General features: G+C 35.9%; 1 protein-coding gene across 1 annotated transcript; it reads left to right on the top strand.

The window, feature by feature from the left end:
• Window positions 1-9,846: 9,846 nt before the first annotated feature.
• Window positions 9,847-14,311, top strand: LOC149533330 (fasciclin-like arabinogalactan protein 17). Its single transcript, XM_089803184.1, has 3 exons — window positions 9,847-10,346; window positions 11,377-12,269; window positions 13,708-14,311. The coding sequence occupies exons 1-3, from the start codon at window positions 9,925-9,927 to the stop codon at window positions 13,779-13,781; spliced, it is 1,389 nt and encodes a 462-aa protein (XP_089659310.1). The 5' UTR covers window positions 9,847-9,924; the 3' UTR covers window positions 13,782-14,311.
• Window positions 14,312-17,559: the final 3,248 nt, after the last annotated feature.

Genomic DNA, 17,559 nt, shown 5'->3' with positions numbered 1-17,559 from the left:
TTGTGCTATCTTGTTAGCTCATTGCCTATAAATTAGGTGTTGGAGTTGTAGGATGTATAAATTAATTTGTAGGTATTGAAATTTTTCCATAATTTCTCTAAGATTGTATGTTGTTGATATTCTTTTTAAAGCTTTCTTGGTTTGAGATTTTGGATCATGGAGGGTTCTCTTCACATAAATTTTAGTGTAATGTTTTTATTATTTATGTTGATCTATACATGTTTTCTCATATTTTCTATAACTAATTACATTTGAATATGTTTTATTTATTAATTTATTTATTACATTTCTTCTTCAAGATTAGTGGGAACAACCATTTCTATTACCTCTTACTTTCTTATGATTACATGAAAAATATAAAATCACATCATTAAAGACAAAGTAGTACAAAATCATATCTTTATTTTTAAAAAATATGATTTTTATTTATATTCTTATGACATATCCAATTTTAAGTAATTTTGAACTATGTCTAAAAATTAATAAAAAATTAACAATGACTTTCTATTAATAATCTAAATCACAAATATTAATCCCTATTAGTTCTATTTCAATATATATCTAATTTCTGCCTTAATTAATTTATCTCAAGTAATTTATATATTCTATATATGGATGTGATGTTCTCCATGTTTTTGGTTTCACTATTGATGGCTATAATGGCCTTATGTTTTTATTGTTCATGTTTAAGACTGGTAGTATGTAATGACCCCATCTTTTAGCCTTCACATTCTCCAAAGGCTAAGTGGAGCATAAGAGGAAATTAAACTAATTTATTATAAGGTCATTAAATAAATTAAAAATTAAAAGGTGACTTTATATTTAATTAATTTAATTAATTATTTTATTACAAGGGAGAAGCTTCTAGAGCGTGTATTAATTATTGGAAAGGGGGAAACCTCTAGTAATTTAATTTTCTAGAAGCACAATTAATTATTATATTTTCAGGGAGGAGTTTCTAGAGAATGCATTAATTATTGGAAGGGAGAAGACTCTAGTAAATGCAATTAATTAATGTTTTAGTTCCTTCTAGAAGGGTGAAGGAAAATGATAAATAGGGGTGAGAGTCTCATTGTTTAGCATTGGATGATTGTGAATTGTATTTGATAAGAGCTTGGATGTGTGAGTCGCATATCTTTCTTGGCATTAGAGGATGTTCATCCTCTCTTGTAACATTCTAGACGTCATTCCCTTGGGGTTTGGCCTTTGGAATACATTGCTATGTACTTGATTTTATCATTATGAGAACTAATATTATTTCAGTAGCGGTTCAGTCTTCAATTTGCATAAATTCCTTCTTTCTCATGTTGTGTGGATTGAAACCTATGCAAAGATATTTAAATTGCTTTCAGCAATTGGTTTAGTTCTTGGGCATTTCTAGGGTGCCCATTACAGTGGTATCAGAACTATAAGTCATGCCATCCTATGGAGATCTTCAACATCTATGTTTAAGCATGCGACAAGGGCTTTATAATTTCCACAATACCAGAGCAAGACAAAGTAGGAGTTTAGACTTGTAGAATGAATAGGGTAGTTCATCCGTGCAGAGGGACATACAATCCAGTCATACAAATACAAAGGAGATATTCTTTGAACAAGACAACAGTATGGGTGACCGAGATGATAGGAATACCGATCCAGATCAAGAAAATGTAATGTTGAGGTTATTGGACACATTTTAGGAGCAGAATATGCGAATGGATATAATGTTGCAGCTAATGGCTAGACAAATGGGCATCAATATTAATCTAGGTGATGCCAACAATGGAAACACCAATAATAGGGGCAATGATAATGGAGGCCAAGGCAACATTAATGGTAATAATGGACATGACAACAATGGGAATGAGGTTGATAACTTCAGACATGTTGTACGCCCAACTTGAACAACCAGCTCGAGACCTCTTCTACCCACCTTCCCACCCAAAGATCCAGTTTAGCCAATTAATGAACCACAGATTATGGAGTTACATGATCAGTTCAAGAGGGATTACGAGTCCAGTGGACCAGAGTTTCAAGCAGACATTTCTCTTAGAGAATACTTGGACTTGAGGATGAGACACATGCCCAGATTAGGAGGAAGAAGTCAAAACCTTGAGCTGAGAAAGAAAGTTGGAAAACTTTCTTTACCTTATTATGATGCTTTAGAGAAGATGACCACACGAGCTTGGGTGTAGAAGATGGATACATACTTGCAGCTGAATCCTATGCCTAAAGAGGAGGCTATAAAGTATGCAACTATTCACTTGGATGGACCAACACATGAGTGGTGGTACCATGGCATGGTAACCTTGGGGCATAATCAGATCACATCTTACGAGGAGTTCACTGAGAATTTCATAGAGAGATTTGATACCAGGGATCCCAAATTACAGTTTAAGGAGTTGGCACAACTCAAGTAGTGGGGATCAGTTGAGACGTATATTAGTGAGTTTCAGAGGTTAGCTATGTTGGTCATAGATCTTTTAGAGAGGAGGTTAGTAGTGTTGTTTCTGGATGGACTCTTAGAACCTTTGCAAGGTTGGGTCAAGGGGCATGACCCAACTACGTTGTAGGAGGCCACTAAAAGGGCTCGTGACTTAGCACCTTCTTCATTTAGGAGCATATTTTAGAACAGGGATTCTTATATGAAAAAGGACAAGGAGAAGAATAAAAAAAACTATTCACAAGGATGCTCAACCAAAAAGAGATAAGTTAGATAATGACACCTTGAATGATTTAAGAAAGAAGAAGTTATGCTTTCATTGTAGAGAGCCTTGGGATTTATCTCATAAGTGTCTTCTCAAGGCTAAGGCAAATCAAATGGAGTATTTCTCACCTGAGGAGTCATAGTCAGAGAGGGAGGATCAACACTCTGATTCAGATGAGGATAGCACTACAGAGGAGAGCAACATTCCTGAGGATGAGAAGTCATTAGCACGATTAATAGGGGCTCAGAAGGCAATCACATTTAAGGTCAGGGGTACTATCCAAGGCAAAAAGTGATCTCACTCATTGTCACTGGGGCTACACATAATTTTATAGATGCACAATTGGTAGCCAAGAGAGGTCTACAAACTGAGGAGCATGTTGGGCTTAGAGTCATGGTAGCTAATGGTGATAAACTATTATGTACTTGGAAGATATCTAATCTTCACATCAGGTTTGGAGATGGCTATGAGTTGGAGGATGAGTTCTATATGGTAGACATGGGAGACTATGATGTCATCCTTGACATGACATGGATGGCCTCACTAGTAGAGTTCACACTTAACCTAGCAAAATTGGAGATGAGGTTTCAGCATGGGGGAAGAACTATTATACTTAGAGGAATTTCAGATGGGATTTGTAGAGTAGTTTCCCTAAGGAGAATGCAGAGACTTTTTCGACATAATAACATAGAGTGGGCAGTGGAATGTTTCACCATGCCAACTTCACAAGAGCCACAGGTGAAGAGTCATCCACTAGATATCCAGGAGATAATTGAAAGGCACACTAAAGTATTTGGCAAGATTCTGCATGGGGTTCCTCCTGTCAGAGGGATAAAGCATGTTATTGAGCTCGAGGAGGGAGCTAAACCAGTTATGATTACTCCTTATCATCATCCTAAGAAACACAAGGATGCGATAGAGAGGGCAATCAAGGAGTTGTTGGAGATGGGGCATATCAGGCCTAGTAAGAGCCCCTTTGCTTCAATAGTAGTGTTGGTAAAGAAGAAGGATGGGACGATGCACATGCGCATCAATTACATGGCATTAAATAAGAAGACCATTAAGAATAGATATCCCATCCCATGAATAGATGAGCTGATAGATGAGTTACATGGTGCATGCTTTTTTACAAAGATTGACCAATGGTCAGGGTATCATCTGATCATGATGAGGGAGGAGGACGTTGAGAAGACAACTTTTCGGTGTCACTATGGCCACTTCGAGTTTTTGGTTATGCCATTTGGGTAACCAATGCCCCTGCTACGCTTCAAAGTTGCATGAATCAGGTATTCAGGGAGCAGCTTAGGAGATTTGTCTTGATTTTCTTTGATGGCATTTTAGTCTTTAGTAAGACTTGGGAGGAGCATTTACAACATCTTGAGATGGTGCTGTCCACTTTGGAGAAAGAGTCACTGTATGCCAAGGAATCTAAGTGCGAGTTTGGGATGACTGAGCTGCTATACCTTGAGCATATCATCAACGAAGATGGAGTTCGGGTAGATCTTGAAAAGATTAGGGCTATTGTTGATTGGCCTACTCCTATGAATCTTACACAACTTAAGGGATTCCTTAGTCTTTGTGGATTTTACAGGAGATTTTTTAAGGGATTTTCATAGATCGTTGCACCCTTGACAAACCTTACTAGGAAAGGGGACTTCACATGGATAGAGGTAGCTCAAAGAAGTTTCGATCATTTCAAGAAGGTGATGTCATCATGTTCGATACTAGCTCTACCAGATTTCACAAAGCCATTTGAGCTTTATTGTGATGCGTTAGGAGATGGGATTGGGACAATCTTGATGTAGGAGAAGCATCCCATTTTTTTTTTAGAGCAAGAAGCTTCGTGGAGTGGAGAGGAGCTATTCCATCTATGATTGAGAGATGTTGGCTATAATGCATGCATTGGCTAAGTTTTGGTCCTACTTTATTGGGGGAAAGTTTGTTATCAAAATCGATCACAAAAGCATCAAATACTTCATGAGCCAACATGATTTGAATGATAGACAATAGAAGTGGATTACAAAGTTACAAGCCTATGACTTTGACATTGAATTTGTCAAAGGTAAGAAGAATGTCGTGGTAGATGCTTTATCTAGGAGACCTCATATTTGTGCTCTAACTGAGATTATAGGAGATTGGAGAAATAAGATCATAGAAGAGTATGTGAGGGGCACTTGGGCTTCTAGAGTAATTGCAGGCACCATACATGATGATCGTTACGTGGTGATGGACATATTGATTAAGTTTTAGGATAGGATATATTTGATTCTTTCATTACAACTTAGGGAGGTAATACTGAAGGCATTTCATGATGCACCTATAGTTGGACATCTAGGGGTTTTTAAGACCTACAGGCAGATCCGTGAGCATTTCACATGGAAAGGGCTCAAGGATGATGTTCAGAAGCATGCCAAGGAGTGTGCAATTTGTCAGCAGAACAAGGGAGAGCACACATACCCTGCAGGGTTGTTACAACCTTTTCCCATTTTGGATAGGAAATGGGAAAGTATTTCTATGGACTTCATCACCGAGTTACCATTAATATAGGGGAAAGATTGCATCTATGTGATAGCTGACCAACTGATGAAGTTTTCTCACTTCTTTGCTATTCCATCCACTTACACAGCAGCACTAGTGGTTGATCTTTTCTTCAGAGAGATATTCAGGTTACAATGGCTACCTAGTTTCATTGTCAGTAATTGGGACAGTAAATTTATGAGTACTTTTTGGCAGGAATTGTTTAGGTTGTGTGGTATAGATCTTACACCTAGCACTAGTTATCATCCACAGATAGATGGGCAAACAAAGATTGTGAATAAATGGGTGGAAGGATATTTGAGGAACTATGTGACTGCACAATAGAGGGCATGGGTCAAATGGCTACATATGGGAGAGTACTGTTATAACACCACTTATCATATTTCCATCAAGATGACTCCATTCATGGCACTGTATAGTTATGAAGCTCCTAGTTTCATGGATCTGGTTTTGGATAGTAAAGTGCCCAAAGAAAAACACTTCTTGTAGGATAGTTAAGATATTTTGAGGGTTCTCAAGGAGAATATACAACAAGCCCAAAATCAGTAGAATTATATGCTAACCAGCATCGAATAGAGCGCAGTTTCGAGGTTGGGGATATGGTTTACCTGAGGCTACAACCATACAAACAGTCATCACTCAAGAAAAGCGGAGCAAAGAAGTTGAAGCCTAGGTTTTATGGCCCCTACAAAGTGATTCACAAGGTGGGCGAGGTTGCTCACAAGATAAAGCTTCTAGAGGGCAATTGAGTGCATAATGTGTTTCATGTGTCAAGGATTAAGAAAGCCATCGATCAGAGAGTTGTGCCTTTAGCAAAATTACCACCATTAGATGAGGAGGGAAAGCTTGTATTAATTCCTGAGGCTATTCTAGATACTAGGGAAAGGACTTTGTGAAGCAGGTTGATTAATGAATATTTAGTCAAATGGAGATATCTACCAGAGGAAGATGCTACTTGGGAGAGTGAGCAGGTGCTACAACAAACAGGACAGAGATTGCTTGAGGACAAGCAATTTCAAGGAGAGCAGACTGTAATGACCCCATCTTTTAGCCTTCACATTCTCCAAAGGCTAAGTGGAGCATAAGAGGAAATTAAATTAATTTCTTATAAAGTAATTAAATAAATTAAAAATTAAAAGGTGACTTTATATTTAATTAATTATTGTATTACAAGGGAGAAGCTTCTAGAGTGTGTATTAATTATTGGAAAGGGGGAAACCTCTAGTAATTTAATTTTCTAGAAGCACAATTAATTATTGTATTGCCAGGGAGGAGTTTCTAGAGAATGTATTAATTATTGGAAGGGGGAAGCCTTTAGTAAATGTAATTAATTAATGTTTTAGTTCCTGTTAGAAGGGTGAAAGAAAAGGATAAATCAGGGTGAGAGTCTCATTGTTTAGCATCGGATGATTGTGAATTGCATTTGATAAGAGCTTGGATGTGTGAGTCACATATTTTTCTTGGCATTAGAGGATGTTCATCCTCTCTTCTAACATTCTAGATGTCATTCCCTTGGGGTTTGGCCTTTGGAATACATTGCTATGTACTTGATTTTATCATTGTGAGAACTAATATTATTTCAGCAGCGGTTTAGTCTTCAATTTGCATAAATTCCTTCTTGCTCATGTTGTGTGGATTGAAACCTATGCAAAGACATTTAAATCGCTTTCAGCAATTGGTTTAGTTCTTGGGCATTTCTAGGGTGCCCATTACGTAGTAGCTTCACATTGTTGGTTAGGTTTGACCTTGTATAAGATATTTATAGGACCAAGTATAGTTATGCTAGTTTATAGTGGTTTTAAGACTATCAGTAGCTATATTAGCGTAGATGGTATGATCAAGTATTGTTTGCTGCATGTTTTTTTAATGATTTTTAATATTGTAGTGTTATTAATGTGATGTTAACATACTTTTAGTTTGCTCAAGACTATTAACCTTCTAATAGAATAAAAAAACAACACTTTAAATTTGAAATTAAACTATTTAATTTAAACTGATAGCAAACTAAATTCGAAAGAATCACATTGACATCAATTGTTAAAAAAAAATATATGCGAGTAAAAAACAATGCCACTCTTTAAAAATTAGGTTTTTGATAACATACCAATTTTAGTGGGAGAAAAAATAATTCAATCAATCAATAATTATATAATCTACACATAAAATCCTAAAAGACTAATTTACTTCATCTTCAAATTCCTAACCGTTACACCACAATTTGCATCCAAAAGTGAAAGTTTTCTTGAAAATTCATAGTTTAGTATTAGTTTAGGCAAAAAAATATAACCCACTATTGTGGGTTCACCCAATATTGTTTGCTTGTTTTTTGAATGATTTCAATATTGTTCTAGAGTGTTATTAATGTAACATTTACTAGAAAATTGTCAAACTCTTGTCATTAATTTTTTTCATCTCACTCCATTTTTAACTATTATTTTTTTCTCTTTATTTAATTTAATTAGCTATTATCTACACTATGAACTCTTGTTTTTTTCTTATTTATCAACTTAAAAATTATAACTATAAGATAATAAAATATGTCATATATTATTTAAATATTTCTATTTAGCTTAATTTGTTATTATCTCTTATTTTTAAATTTATTTATTTAAATTGTTTTGTTATATACATTGCTTATTTAAAAGATTTTGTACTAATATTTTAATATAATTAGAAATTATTTATATTTTAATTTATTTACATTAGATTTTATTTAATTATAAATTTTAATTTATCTCTATTTTTAACTAATGTTTTTCTTCCTCTTTATTTAACTTTTGATTTTTAAATTATTTTAAAAATTAGTTTAATTTTTCACTTTAAATATTATTTTTTAGTTTAGTCAATAAGATGTTAACAGGAAAGTTGTTATATATATATATTTGATGGATTTTTTTAAATGATTGTTTTATTCATATATTTATGTTGATAGACTTTAAATTAGTTTAGTTTTTAGTTTTCATAATTATTTTAGTTTCCTCTTTTGTTCTTCATTTTATATTTTTTCATTTATTTTTCTATTAATTTTTCATAATAATTTTTTTATGGAAAGATTTTTTTATATGATAATTTATTAGTATACGACAAATTAGTTAAATAAATAATATTTATTTAGTTTATTAAAAAAATAGATTTTATTTTACTTATAGTTATAATTATACTTTAATTTATGCATATTAATTATAATTTCAAAAAATATTAGTAAATACTTATCGACTCATCACAAAAATTTGAACTGTTAGTTAATATTGTTGTAGAGTGTTATTAATGTGACGTTAACATACTTCTAGTTTGCTCTAGACCATTACCCTTCTAATATAATAAAAACAAGTCTCTATTTTTTATTATTTTTAGTATCAAAAATATATTTTATTTAAAATTTTATTATATTTAAATATTTTTATTTTCACTAACCCTAACTATATTTTTGTATACTACCCTTTCATTCTTACAATAACAAGTGACAAATGGGGTAGCTATGGGCTTGATCTAAAATGTGCCCAAGGAAGAATGGTGTTTACCATTGACCAAAAATCCTATCATTTTCATGTACCATTCTAGAACAAACAAAAGAATGATCCATTTATCGTGTGAGAGATGACAAACTTAGTATTATTAGCATCTTATGAAAAACTATTCATACAAACTTTGGTCCCTTTTTTAAAACAACGACAGCTAACCAAATTAGGTAACCTTGAAACGTGAGTGTTTAAAGAATGAGTTAAAAACCGAGTAACATCACTAAATTCTCCGGCTAAGAGCAGCCATTGCAAAATATGACACAAACAGTACAATTTAGATGCCATACACCTTTCAATTCAAGCTTAAGAGAGACTGAACTTAACCACTTCATGAAAATCCCACCGCCAAACCACCAAATTAAGAAATTGACCCATCTCCATATGATGATTCACCACTTCATTTTCACGGTGGAGGGATTGAGATCTTCCTTCCTTTCTAAACAATAGTGTTGTTAGAGCATCACCTCACCTCTAAAACTCTTCGTCTACACTAATTTGGAACTAAATTATCACGCACCTACACCTACAGTTGGAGCTAATATGATGCTTTCCAACTATAACACCTTGTGAGAAAGTGAGGTAAGGCCACCCACTGTGCAAATCAAGGAACCCCACAGAAGAAACGGTACAAAAAAATGGGACAATCACAACAATTTAGGGTTAGGTGTTTCCAAATAAGGTATACAAATGTTAGGTGCTCCAAACAAAAAATAACAATCCGTTGTGTGGGGTAATTTCCTTCACCAGAACTTGAGTTCATCGGACTTCTCAGGAATCTTCACTGCGGTGAACAAGAAAAAGTTAAACCAGAGGTTGAATAAGCAGCTGGCATGGCTACATCAATACATTTCTACCAAGTGGCCCACTTCAACGGTCGAGATTCAATTCCATTAGTGTGGACAATTGTGTGCCCTTGATTTGCATCCCCCGGAGTCCCTTTCAGTGTAAGGTAAGTCTTTTGGCCTGCCAGATGCCGGGAAACTGAATTGAATTGAATGAATTGAATCGAATTGATTTGAATTGAATTTCACCTGAATTTCATTCGACGCCTAAATACAGTGTCTATATATTCTTTTTTTACATATGTTTTTTAACAGCCCAAGAGAGTGCGATTTGATTCAGTTTTGAGAACACCTACAGATAGGACTGCAAGGGATCAGATTGCTTTCGTTGAGATGGCTCATGGTGTAAGAATGTGCAGTATAGTTGCATTGTGTGTGGTGGCGTTGTTCAATGTAGTTGCAATGGCAACTAAGTCTTCAACTCATGTCGGTGTACACCAGAATTCTTCTTCAAATGGCTCCGTCATAAGCTCTAATTCTGTTCTTGTTGCGTTGCTGGATTCGCGTTATGATTATACTGAGCTGGCAGAGATGGTGGAAAAAGCCCTTCTGTTGCAGACTCTTGAGGAGCTTGTGGGGAGCAACAACATCACTATTTTTGCTCCCAACAACGCATTTTTGGAGAAGAATTTGGATCCAGAGTTCAGGAGGTTTCTCCGTCAGCCAGGGAATCTCAAGTCCCTGCAAAAGTTGCTGCAATTTCATATGGTGCCCAAGAGAGTTGTTGCAGAGGAATGGACTAATGTTACTCACAGGTAGGCCAAGTTTTAGTGGCTAGCATTCCCAAATTGAATAGCTTTCTCAATTTTGTAACCGTGTAAACAATGCATAATGTTTTTGGGAATTTAATATTAGAAAGATTTGGATGTAAATTATAACTGAGGATGTTTTGGAAGATTCCAAATGCAAATTGATATTTTTGTTAGTAATTACAAGTGTGTTTCTACAATCCATAGTATTAATTTTTCCACAATCCATAGTATTAATTTTTTTTGCTTCTTTTTCCTTTCTGGATTATGACTGTATATCTATTGAACCAACGTTTCGGGTCACGCTCTGTGAACCATCATCAGGGCAGCCAGGAAAGAGTGTGACCAGAAACATTGGCTCAAAAGATACACACAATCATAATCCAGAAGCGGAAAAATAATTTTTGTTACTGCCCTGAACAAGGACTTTGTAGTAGCTTGCAATGTTGTAATTAAGTTGTTTCTGTAATTGGGCTGTTTGAAATTGCATGGAACCATTTTGTAACTTCTCGCTAAAGGATGCTGATTGTGGGCTTTAAGTCTGTTTGTAAGATTTAAGGATTTTTTTAGAACTTTTGAGTATTTTAGGTACATTGAATTTGTAAGAATTTAAAAGGTTTTATAATCAAGAAATACGGAGGACTTAATATATGTCTTTCACTCAACATGATTTGTAGTCCTATCTTTCCCTGCTTTCCAATTGATGTACTTTTCTTTCTAATCACTCCTATCTTGCTCTCCACTTGATTTAAGATTTTGTGTTTGTTCATTGTTCCTTGAACAAAAAACGGATATTCCACTGTTTAGCTACATTGGGTTTATAAGATTTTAAAGGGTTTAGAACTTTAGATGTGGAGTCCCACCTTTTTCTGCTTTCCAATCAATGGGTTTAAATCTAAGGGCTTCAGAAAAGTTAAATGGATATGAACATAAAAGAGTAAACTTTTTGCTAGACATAAATCATTGAGAAATGGATTTTTAAATAAATTAGCCATGAATTTTTTTAAAACAAACTTCCATTTTTTGTACCTCGCAGGGCCCTGAACTGGGACGAGGAGCTGAATTTTCAGTTGAAAGAGGATACGAATAGCAAAGTAATGAAAGTGGATCTGGGTACTGTGACACACCCTAATGCTGTGGTAAGGCCAGATGGGGTTATTCATGGTATTGACAGACTCCTTGTGCCAAAGTCTGTGCAGAATGAGTTCAATGAGTGGAGGAGTAGAAGGGTAATATTGGAGGCTGTGAAGCCAGAGGGAGCTCCTACAGTTGATTCTCCTCGTTTCAGCAAGAAGGTTCCATCGACAAGCTCAAGCAAAATCACACTGCCCCCAATCGAGTTTGCCCTTGCCCCTGGACCTTCCCTAGCACCTGCCCCTGCACCTGGGCCTTCTTCTGGATATTATTGGTTTGATGGCGAAAGCCAAGTGAAGGACTTCATTCACACGTTGGTGCAATATGGTGGGTACAATGAGATGGCTGATATCTTAGTGAATTTGACCTCAATGGCCTCTGAGATGGCGAAGCTTGTTTCAGAGGGTTACCGTCTCACTGTCCTGGCTCCCAATGATGAGGCAATGGGGAAGCTTACTACGGACCAGTTAAGTGAACTGGAACATGTCATATATTACCATATGATTCCTGAGTATCAAACTGAGGAAAGCTTTTATACTGGAGTGAGACGGTTCGGGAAGTTGAAGTATGATACTCTGCATATTCCTCATAAGGTGGTTACCCAAGAAGCCGATGGAACTGTTTTGTTTGGGGAAGGAGAGGAATCGGCTCATTTGTTTGATCATGACATTTATGTTGATGGGAGAATCTCTGTTCAAGGCATTGACAAAGTTCTGATACCTCCGAGCCATCATTCCAAAGTAAAGAAGTTGGAAAAAGAACAAAAGATAGCCAAGCAAAGCAAACCAAGCAGAGGTAAATTGGTCAATGTTGATAAGTTCAGAGCCTTGCCAAATTTATATCTTTAACATCTATAGAGGTATATCAATGCCAACAAGTACACTATATAAGGTACAAGGGTAAAAGGTAAAGGTAAAGAGGGTTTTTAAGTTGCAACCTTACATGGGTTATCATTTGAGAACAAAGGATCTTTCTCACTTTACCTTGCATTTTCTTTTAATTCTAAACCCTATACCTATAGGTTTGGACCTTGTGATAATCTGTATGCAACTTTCAAATAGGAATGTTTTTGCCTCCATTGAGGATTTATTTGTTGTGAGCTACAATTCTAATCTCGGAACTTTTTGCCACCAGAATCTGCTTGCATTCAACTGGATTGCAAATTTCAGTATCCACCCATTAAAAAAATAGATTCTTCCATTCCAATCTAACTTTCACTTTGGTTAGATTTATTACCCATTTCCAAAGTAGCTGAGTTTTGGTGGGGGAGCCACTCTACCAATGTCAAGGAGTATTTGCACCTGGACTGAGTCTTTTCATTGGTTTCACATGTCATATGGTAAAGCACGCTGCAGCTTAGATTCCAAATGAAATGGAAGCTTGGTGGGAAGCATAAGATTCTACAAAATTCACATTGCTGTATTCCTTGGAGAGTCATTTATTTCATTCCTGGCCAAGAAGTTTCCATCCTTGGGAATTTTATTTTCAGTAACAAGTAGTCATTGATTCGAAATGTACAAAATTCATGTACTTCTAATTGCTTAGACTCCTACAGCTAGTGGCCTAGTAACTTGGTAATATAGTTTGCATCTAGTTTTGCTGTTTCTTGAGGTCACCCAATAAGATCAGAAAATGCAGGGAGTCTTGATGCGATGAAAACAAAAGTTACAAGGAAGAGTTTGGAGTGCACTGTAGAAATATAATAGCTCCTGTAGGAGATTTGCAATTCTCTTGGGGACACATCATTTCAAGTGCCCACATTATTTTCTTACTTTTCCTTTGGTCTGTCCATGAATGTCCAATGTTGCAGAAGTACCATAATACTGTAGATAGAACCGGGATGCTATTCATGCTCATGATTTTAAGGCCATTCATCTGGTCTCTCACAGTACCTTATAAATTTGCAAAAGTATATTTGATAAACTACTACGTACAGCTAAAAGGTTTTATTTTAAATTTGTTAGGAAGCTATTGTCTTGTTTCTTCATTTCTATTATCATTCTCCCATCTTGTGAACTGGTTGTACTCAATGTTCAAGTCATTTTGGTACATTTGGTTTACAAATGCATCAATGCTTTTGCAAGGTACTTGGATCACTTGTTGGTCCTGCCTTTAGGTATGCCTTATGATGTTGTGCTTGTATCATCTTAGTGATATTGAATGGTACTTCTAGACAATCAGTGGCCAGTCATTGTATGTCATGTCATAATATTTCCATGGATGTTGATTGCAGGGCGCTTGCTTGGATCAGTATGCAGCCTTCTCGAGAAGTTTGGTCAGAACTCTATTGTCTCAAGCTGTCAGTAATTTTGAGTTGATGTAAGGTTGTCATGTTTTCTGTCCTCTTACTTTGATCTTATGAGCAGTAATAACATTCAAAGGGAAAAGTTCAATTGAGGATGGTAAACTATGAGAATAGTCTTGAACCGAAGTGGCTTGTTACCAACACCAATGTTGTGAGAAGCAGGAGTTATATGTTTTTTGTTCATTGTCCTATTGTTTCTGTCAATAAAGAACCAGATTCAGATGCCTATGTTGTACGTTTGGAATATAGTTTGAGCATAGTACCGGTCAACAAGTTGTAAGTGGAAGCAGAGCCAAATTTCTGCCATAGGAAGCCAACTGTGATATTAAGATAACGAGCTTTCATATGATTGATTTGTATGATAATAGTTGAATTAGACACTTTTCTGTATAGAGCACTCAGATGCCTCTTTTCTTAATTAGTGTGCTCAAGCAAATTCTGAGTGCAAGAATAAGAATGTTTCATTAAGACATTTTTTATCTTAATTATGTAATCTATCAAGTTGGATCAATATGTTCTCAAGTTTCTCAAAGGATTCTGCAGCAAATGATGATTTATTTTCCCTTTGCTCTTAACAAAGTTTGTTTTCACAATATTAAATGGCTGTTGTGGATAGGAAAACCATCATATTGTCAGTTTAATGAAGGCTTTGGGGGCAAAAAGGGCATGCATTTGGTATATGCTGCAATTGTAGTCTCATTAGATGGCCACAGAAATCAATTGTAATTACATGGATGAACTATTGTAGGGGTGGATTTGCAGGGTTACATTACCAATGAAAAATACTGAGTTTGGTTTTACACAAACCCAAAGTCTGGCTTTAAATCTTTATGCTATGAATGTAATTTTGATGGGCAATTCATGGGTCTCTGAAGACATCCACTGCAGTTGGCACTAGGCTATTAATATTTTTGCTTGTATTAGAATACAAGCTTAATTTTTGAAAGATAGGGACCAGGCATCGGATCTGTGGGATGAATGGCCCACGACAAAGGCTTTCACTTCAAATTGTGTCAACCAAATCTAAAGCAATATTCTAAAAACCCTACTCAACTCAAGCAAGGAAGTCATAAAAGAATCATTTGAAACTTCAGATTCAAGATCTCAAATTAATAAAGAAGTAAATGCAGGTTCCAAGAGTTATATGTTGCATACCACGACCAGATTTTAGCAAGGAAACGCATTTTCCCTGTAGGATGAAGCTTTGCCGGAACGACGGGTATAAATCAGTTAATAAATCTCCCAATATAATAAAATAAAAACAAATACTAGGGCGCTCTGCCATGATAGGGGAAAATATTGCAAAGTGCTTTAAAAAGGTTGGGCGCTCTAAAAACACTCTATTTTTCATTTAGAGATAAATTACCCATAAGATCTTAGGAAAATGTTAATAATAATTTTTGTTATTGAATTTAATAAGTAGTTTATTTATGTGGCAATTTTTTAAATAAAATTAATCAAGCGGTTCTTAAATACAATCATGTTGTCATAATTCATTTGGTACTTATATGTATTTTTAAGACTACAATTTGATATGGTTGAAAATATTTTTGTTATTTTTTGAAATATTTAAATGTTAGAAAATTCATTATTGTTTTAAATGAAAACTTAGATGAAAGCACATTGCTAGGGTTTCACATGCAGTACGATTTTTTCTCAGAAATCTATGGTTTTGCACTTGCCATATCACATTTATTGTGGCAATATTAGGGGTTTTTTTATTATGGCTTCAACTAACTTTAGCCTAGTTGTTAATGCTGGTGCTAGAGTTGCTACAATGGATGCTCATGGTGCTTCCATAAAACAAACACCCTCACAAGTTTATTCCTGAAGTGTTTCACGAGGTAAGGTCTCCCTTGACATTGTTCCCAACATTTAGGATTTTGATGATGCCTTTGATTGGTTAGAGAAGCATACTTTGATAGAATATTTTGTGGGTAGAACTCCTCCTAAAAGCATGCTTAAAAAATGGGTTGCCAAGTCTTGGACTCTCCATGGGGTTTTGGCTTGAGGGCATTCAAAGCCTCACCAAGGGATTTTTCCTGTTTCAATTTGCCAACCCCTCCTAGACCGACGTGGTTTTTAATCACGAGCCTTGGACAATTAGGTCCTCCCTGTTGGTTTTCCAGTGTTGGTCCCATGACTTCTCTATCTTAGATAACAAGAAGTTGAAGGTCTCTGTTTGGGTCAATTTTCTGGGTCTCCCCATGCCCTACCGGTATTTATCCAGGCCATTGCTCAAACCCTAGGTAAGGTTGTTTGCATTGAACCTAAATTTTTTTTCAACACTCATCTACAAAGGAGGGTTTGCGTTGAAATAGATCTTTCTCGTGACCTTAAAGAAACCGTTGATAACCAGGGTGCAACTCACACCTTCTCCTAGAAGGTTCTTTATTTGAATCTATTGAACACATGCTATCAATGTCAATCGATTGACCATAAGATCAAGGATTTCTCACCGGTTATGCCTCGCAAGTTGAATCCTAGCAAGGTTTCGTAGGCCAAACCTACCGAGAATGGAAACAAAGATGAATGGGTAACTCTTGTTCACAAGAGTAAAACTTCCTTTCTGCTAAAGAAACTAGCATTTTCCTCTTCTTAGCCTTCACTAGAGATTGTTCTAGTTACTACAACTGTTGCACTGGTTATGCTAGTGGTACCACCACTTGTTTTGAACCCTGCTTCTAAGGGAACTAGTGCATCTATGGGTGTTTCTCGACTCACTTGGGTCCACACTCCATATGTGGCCTCCATGGATAGTTTCCTAGCCTTTGCAGAGGTCTCACAACCTAGATGGCCATGGAGATGACCTAGATGGTGGTTCTAAGAAGCAAAGAATCATGTTTTGAGGAGATCCTTCTCCCATCTTCACTACTAGTTCCTTCTTGCACAACGGTTTATCCTCTTTGGGGGATGAGGATGTCATGCAAGAGTTGTTGTCATGAATTTTCTCTCATGGAATGTGCAAGGTTTCACAGACCTTCCCTACAAATATTATGTGTAAGACACAATACATCAACTTGGTATCCTCGATATTTTGTGTCTCCGGGAAGTTAAAATCTCAAGTTTTTTTCTCAATGTTGCTTGTCATGTTGTTTGGCTAGACATTGCTATTTTCTCTTCCTGAATCCCAACATAAAGCTAGTCGAGGTGGTGTAGTTACTCTTCTCTCACCTCATTTAATTTCTTTAGGTATTTCTCATGGCTCTGACCCCATGCACAAGATTGTATGGAATTTGTTGTCTTTCAATAATCATTCCTTTGGCATGGTTAATGTTTATGCTCTTAATGATGTTGTGGAAAGATCACAACTATGGTGTTGGTTAGCAGATTCTATCACCTATCACTTGGGTTGTATGTAGGGACTTCGATATGGTTGAGATGGCCTTTGACAAAGACAATATTTTACCTCTTTGATGGAAAACTAGGGAAAGAGAAGCTTGGTACTACATGCATAATAAATTAGGCCTTTTTTTATCCTAATGCTCATCGTCACCATTCTGGTGGGATTTTGCATACTTGGTCTAATTATAGAATTTGATCTGAGAAATTTTTAGAAGTCTTTAAATTGTGCAATGATTATTGCACAATCTTTTTTCCCTTTCTTTGAAGATAGGGAATTACCTATCATTCCTCTGTAGGATGTGACTTTGTCATACCACTATCCCATTCTTTTTACTATTACTTGACAAACAGCTCAACGCCGTCATTCTGAAACACAATTTCTCCTCAACACATCATTATTGAGTCATGATCCCACTATGGATCACATTTTGCATT

Source organism: Cupressus sempervirens, chromosome 10, assembly GCF_028749045.1.
Source record: "Cupressus sempervirens isolate cs-2001-9-10 chromosome 10, ASM2874904v1, whole genome shotgun sequence".
Classification (NCBI taxonomy): Eukaryota; Viridiplantae; Streptophyta; class Pinopsida; order Cupressales; family Cupressaceae; genus Cupressus; species Cupressus sempervirens.
The sequence above is the reverse complement of the archived record's forward strand: the minus strand, read 5'-3'. Positions and strand labels throughout refer to the sequence as shown.

Coding starts and splice junctions, on each gene's coding strand:
- LOC149533330 (XM_089803184.1), top strand. CDS start 9,925: ATGGCTCATGGTGTAAGAATGTGCAGTATAGTTGCATTGTGTGTGGTG. Junction 10,347..11,376: donor TGGACTAATGTTACTCACAG/GTAGGCCAAGTT, acceptor TGTACCTCGCAG/GGCCCTGAACTGGGACGAGG. Junction 12,270..13,707: donor GCAAAGCAAACCAAGCAGAG/GTAAATTGGTCA, acceptor TGTTGATTGCAG/GGCGCTTGCTTGGATCAGTA.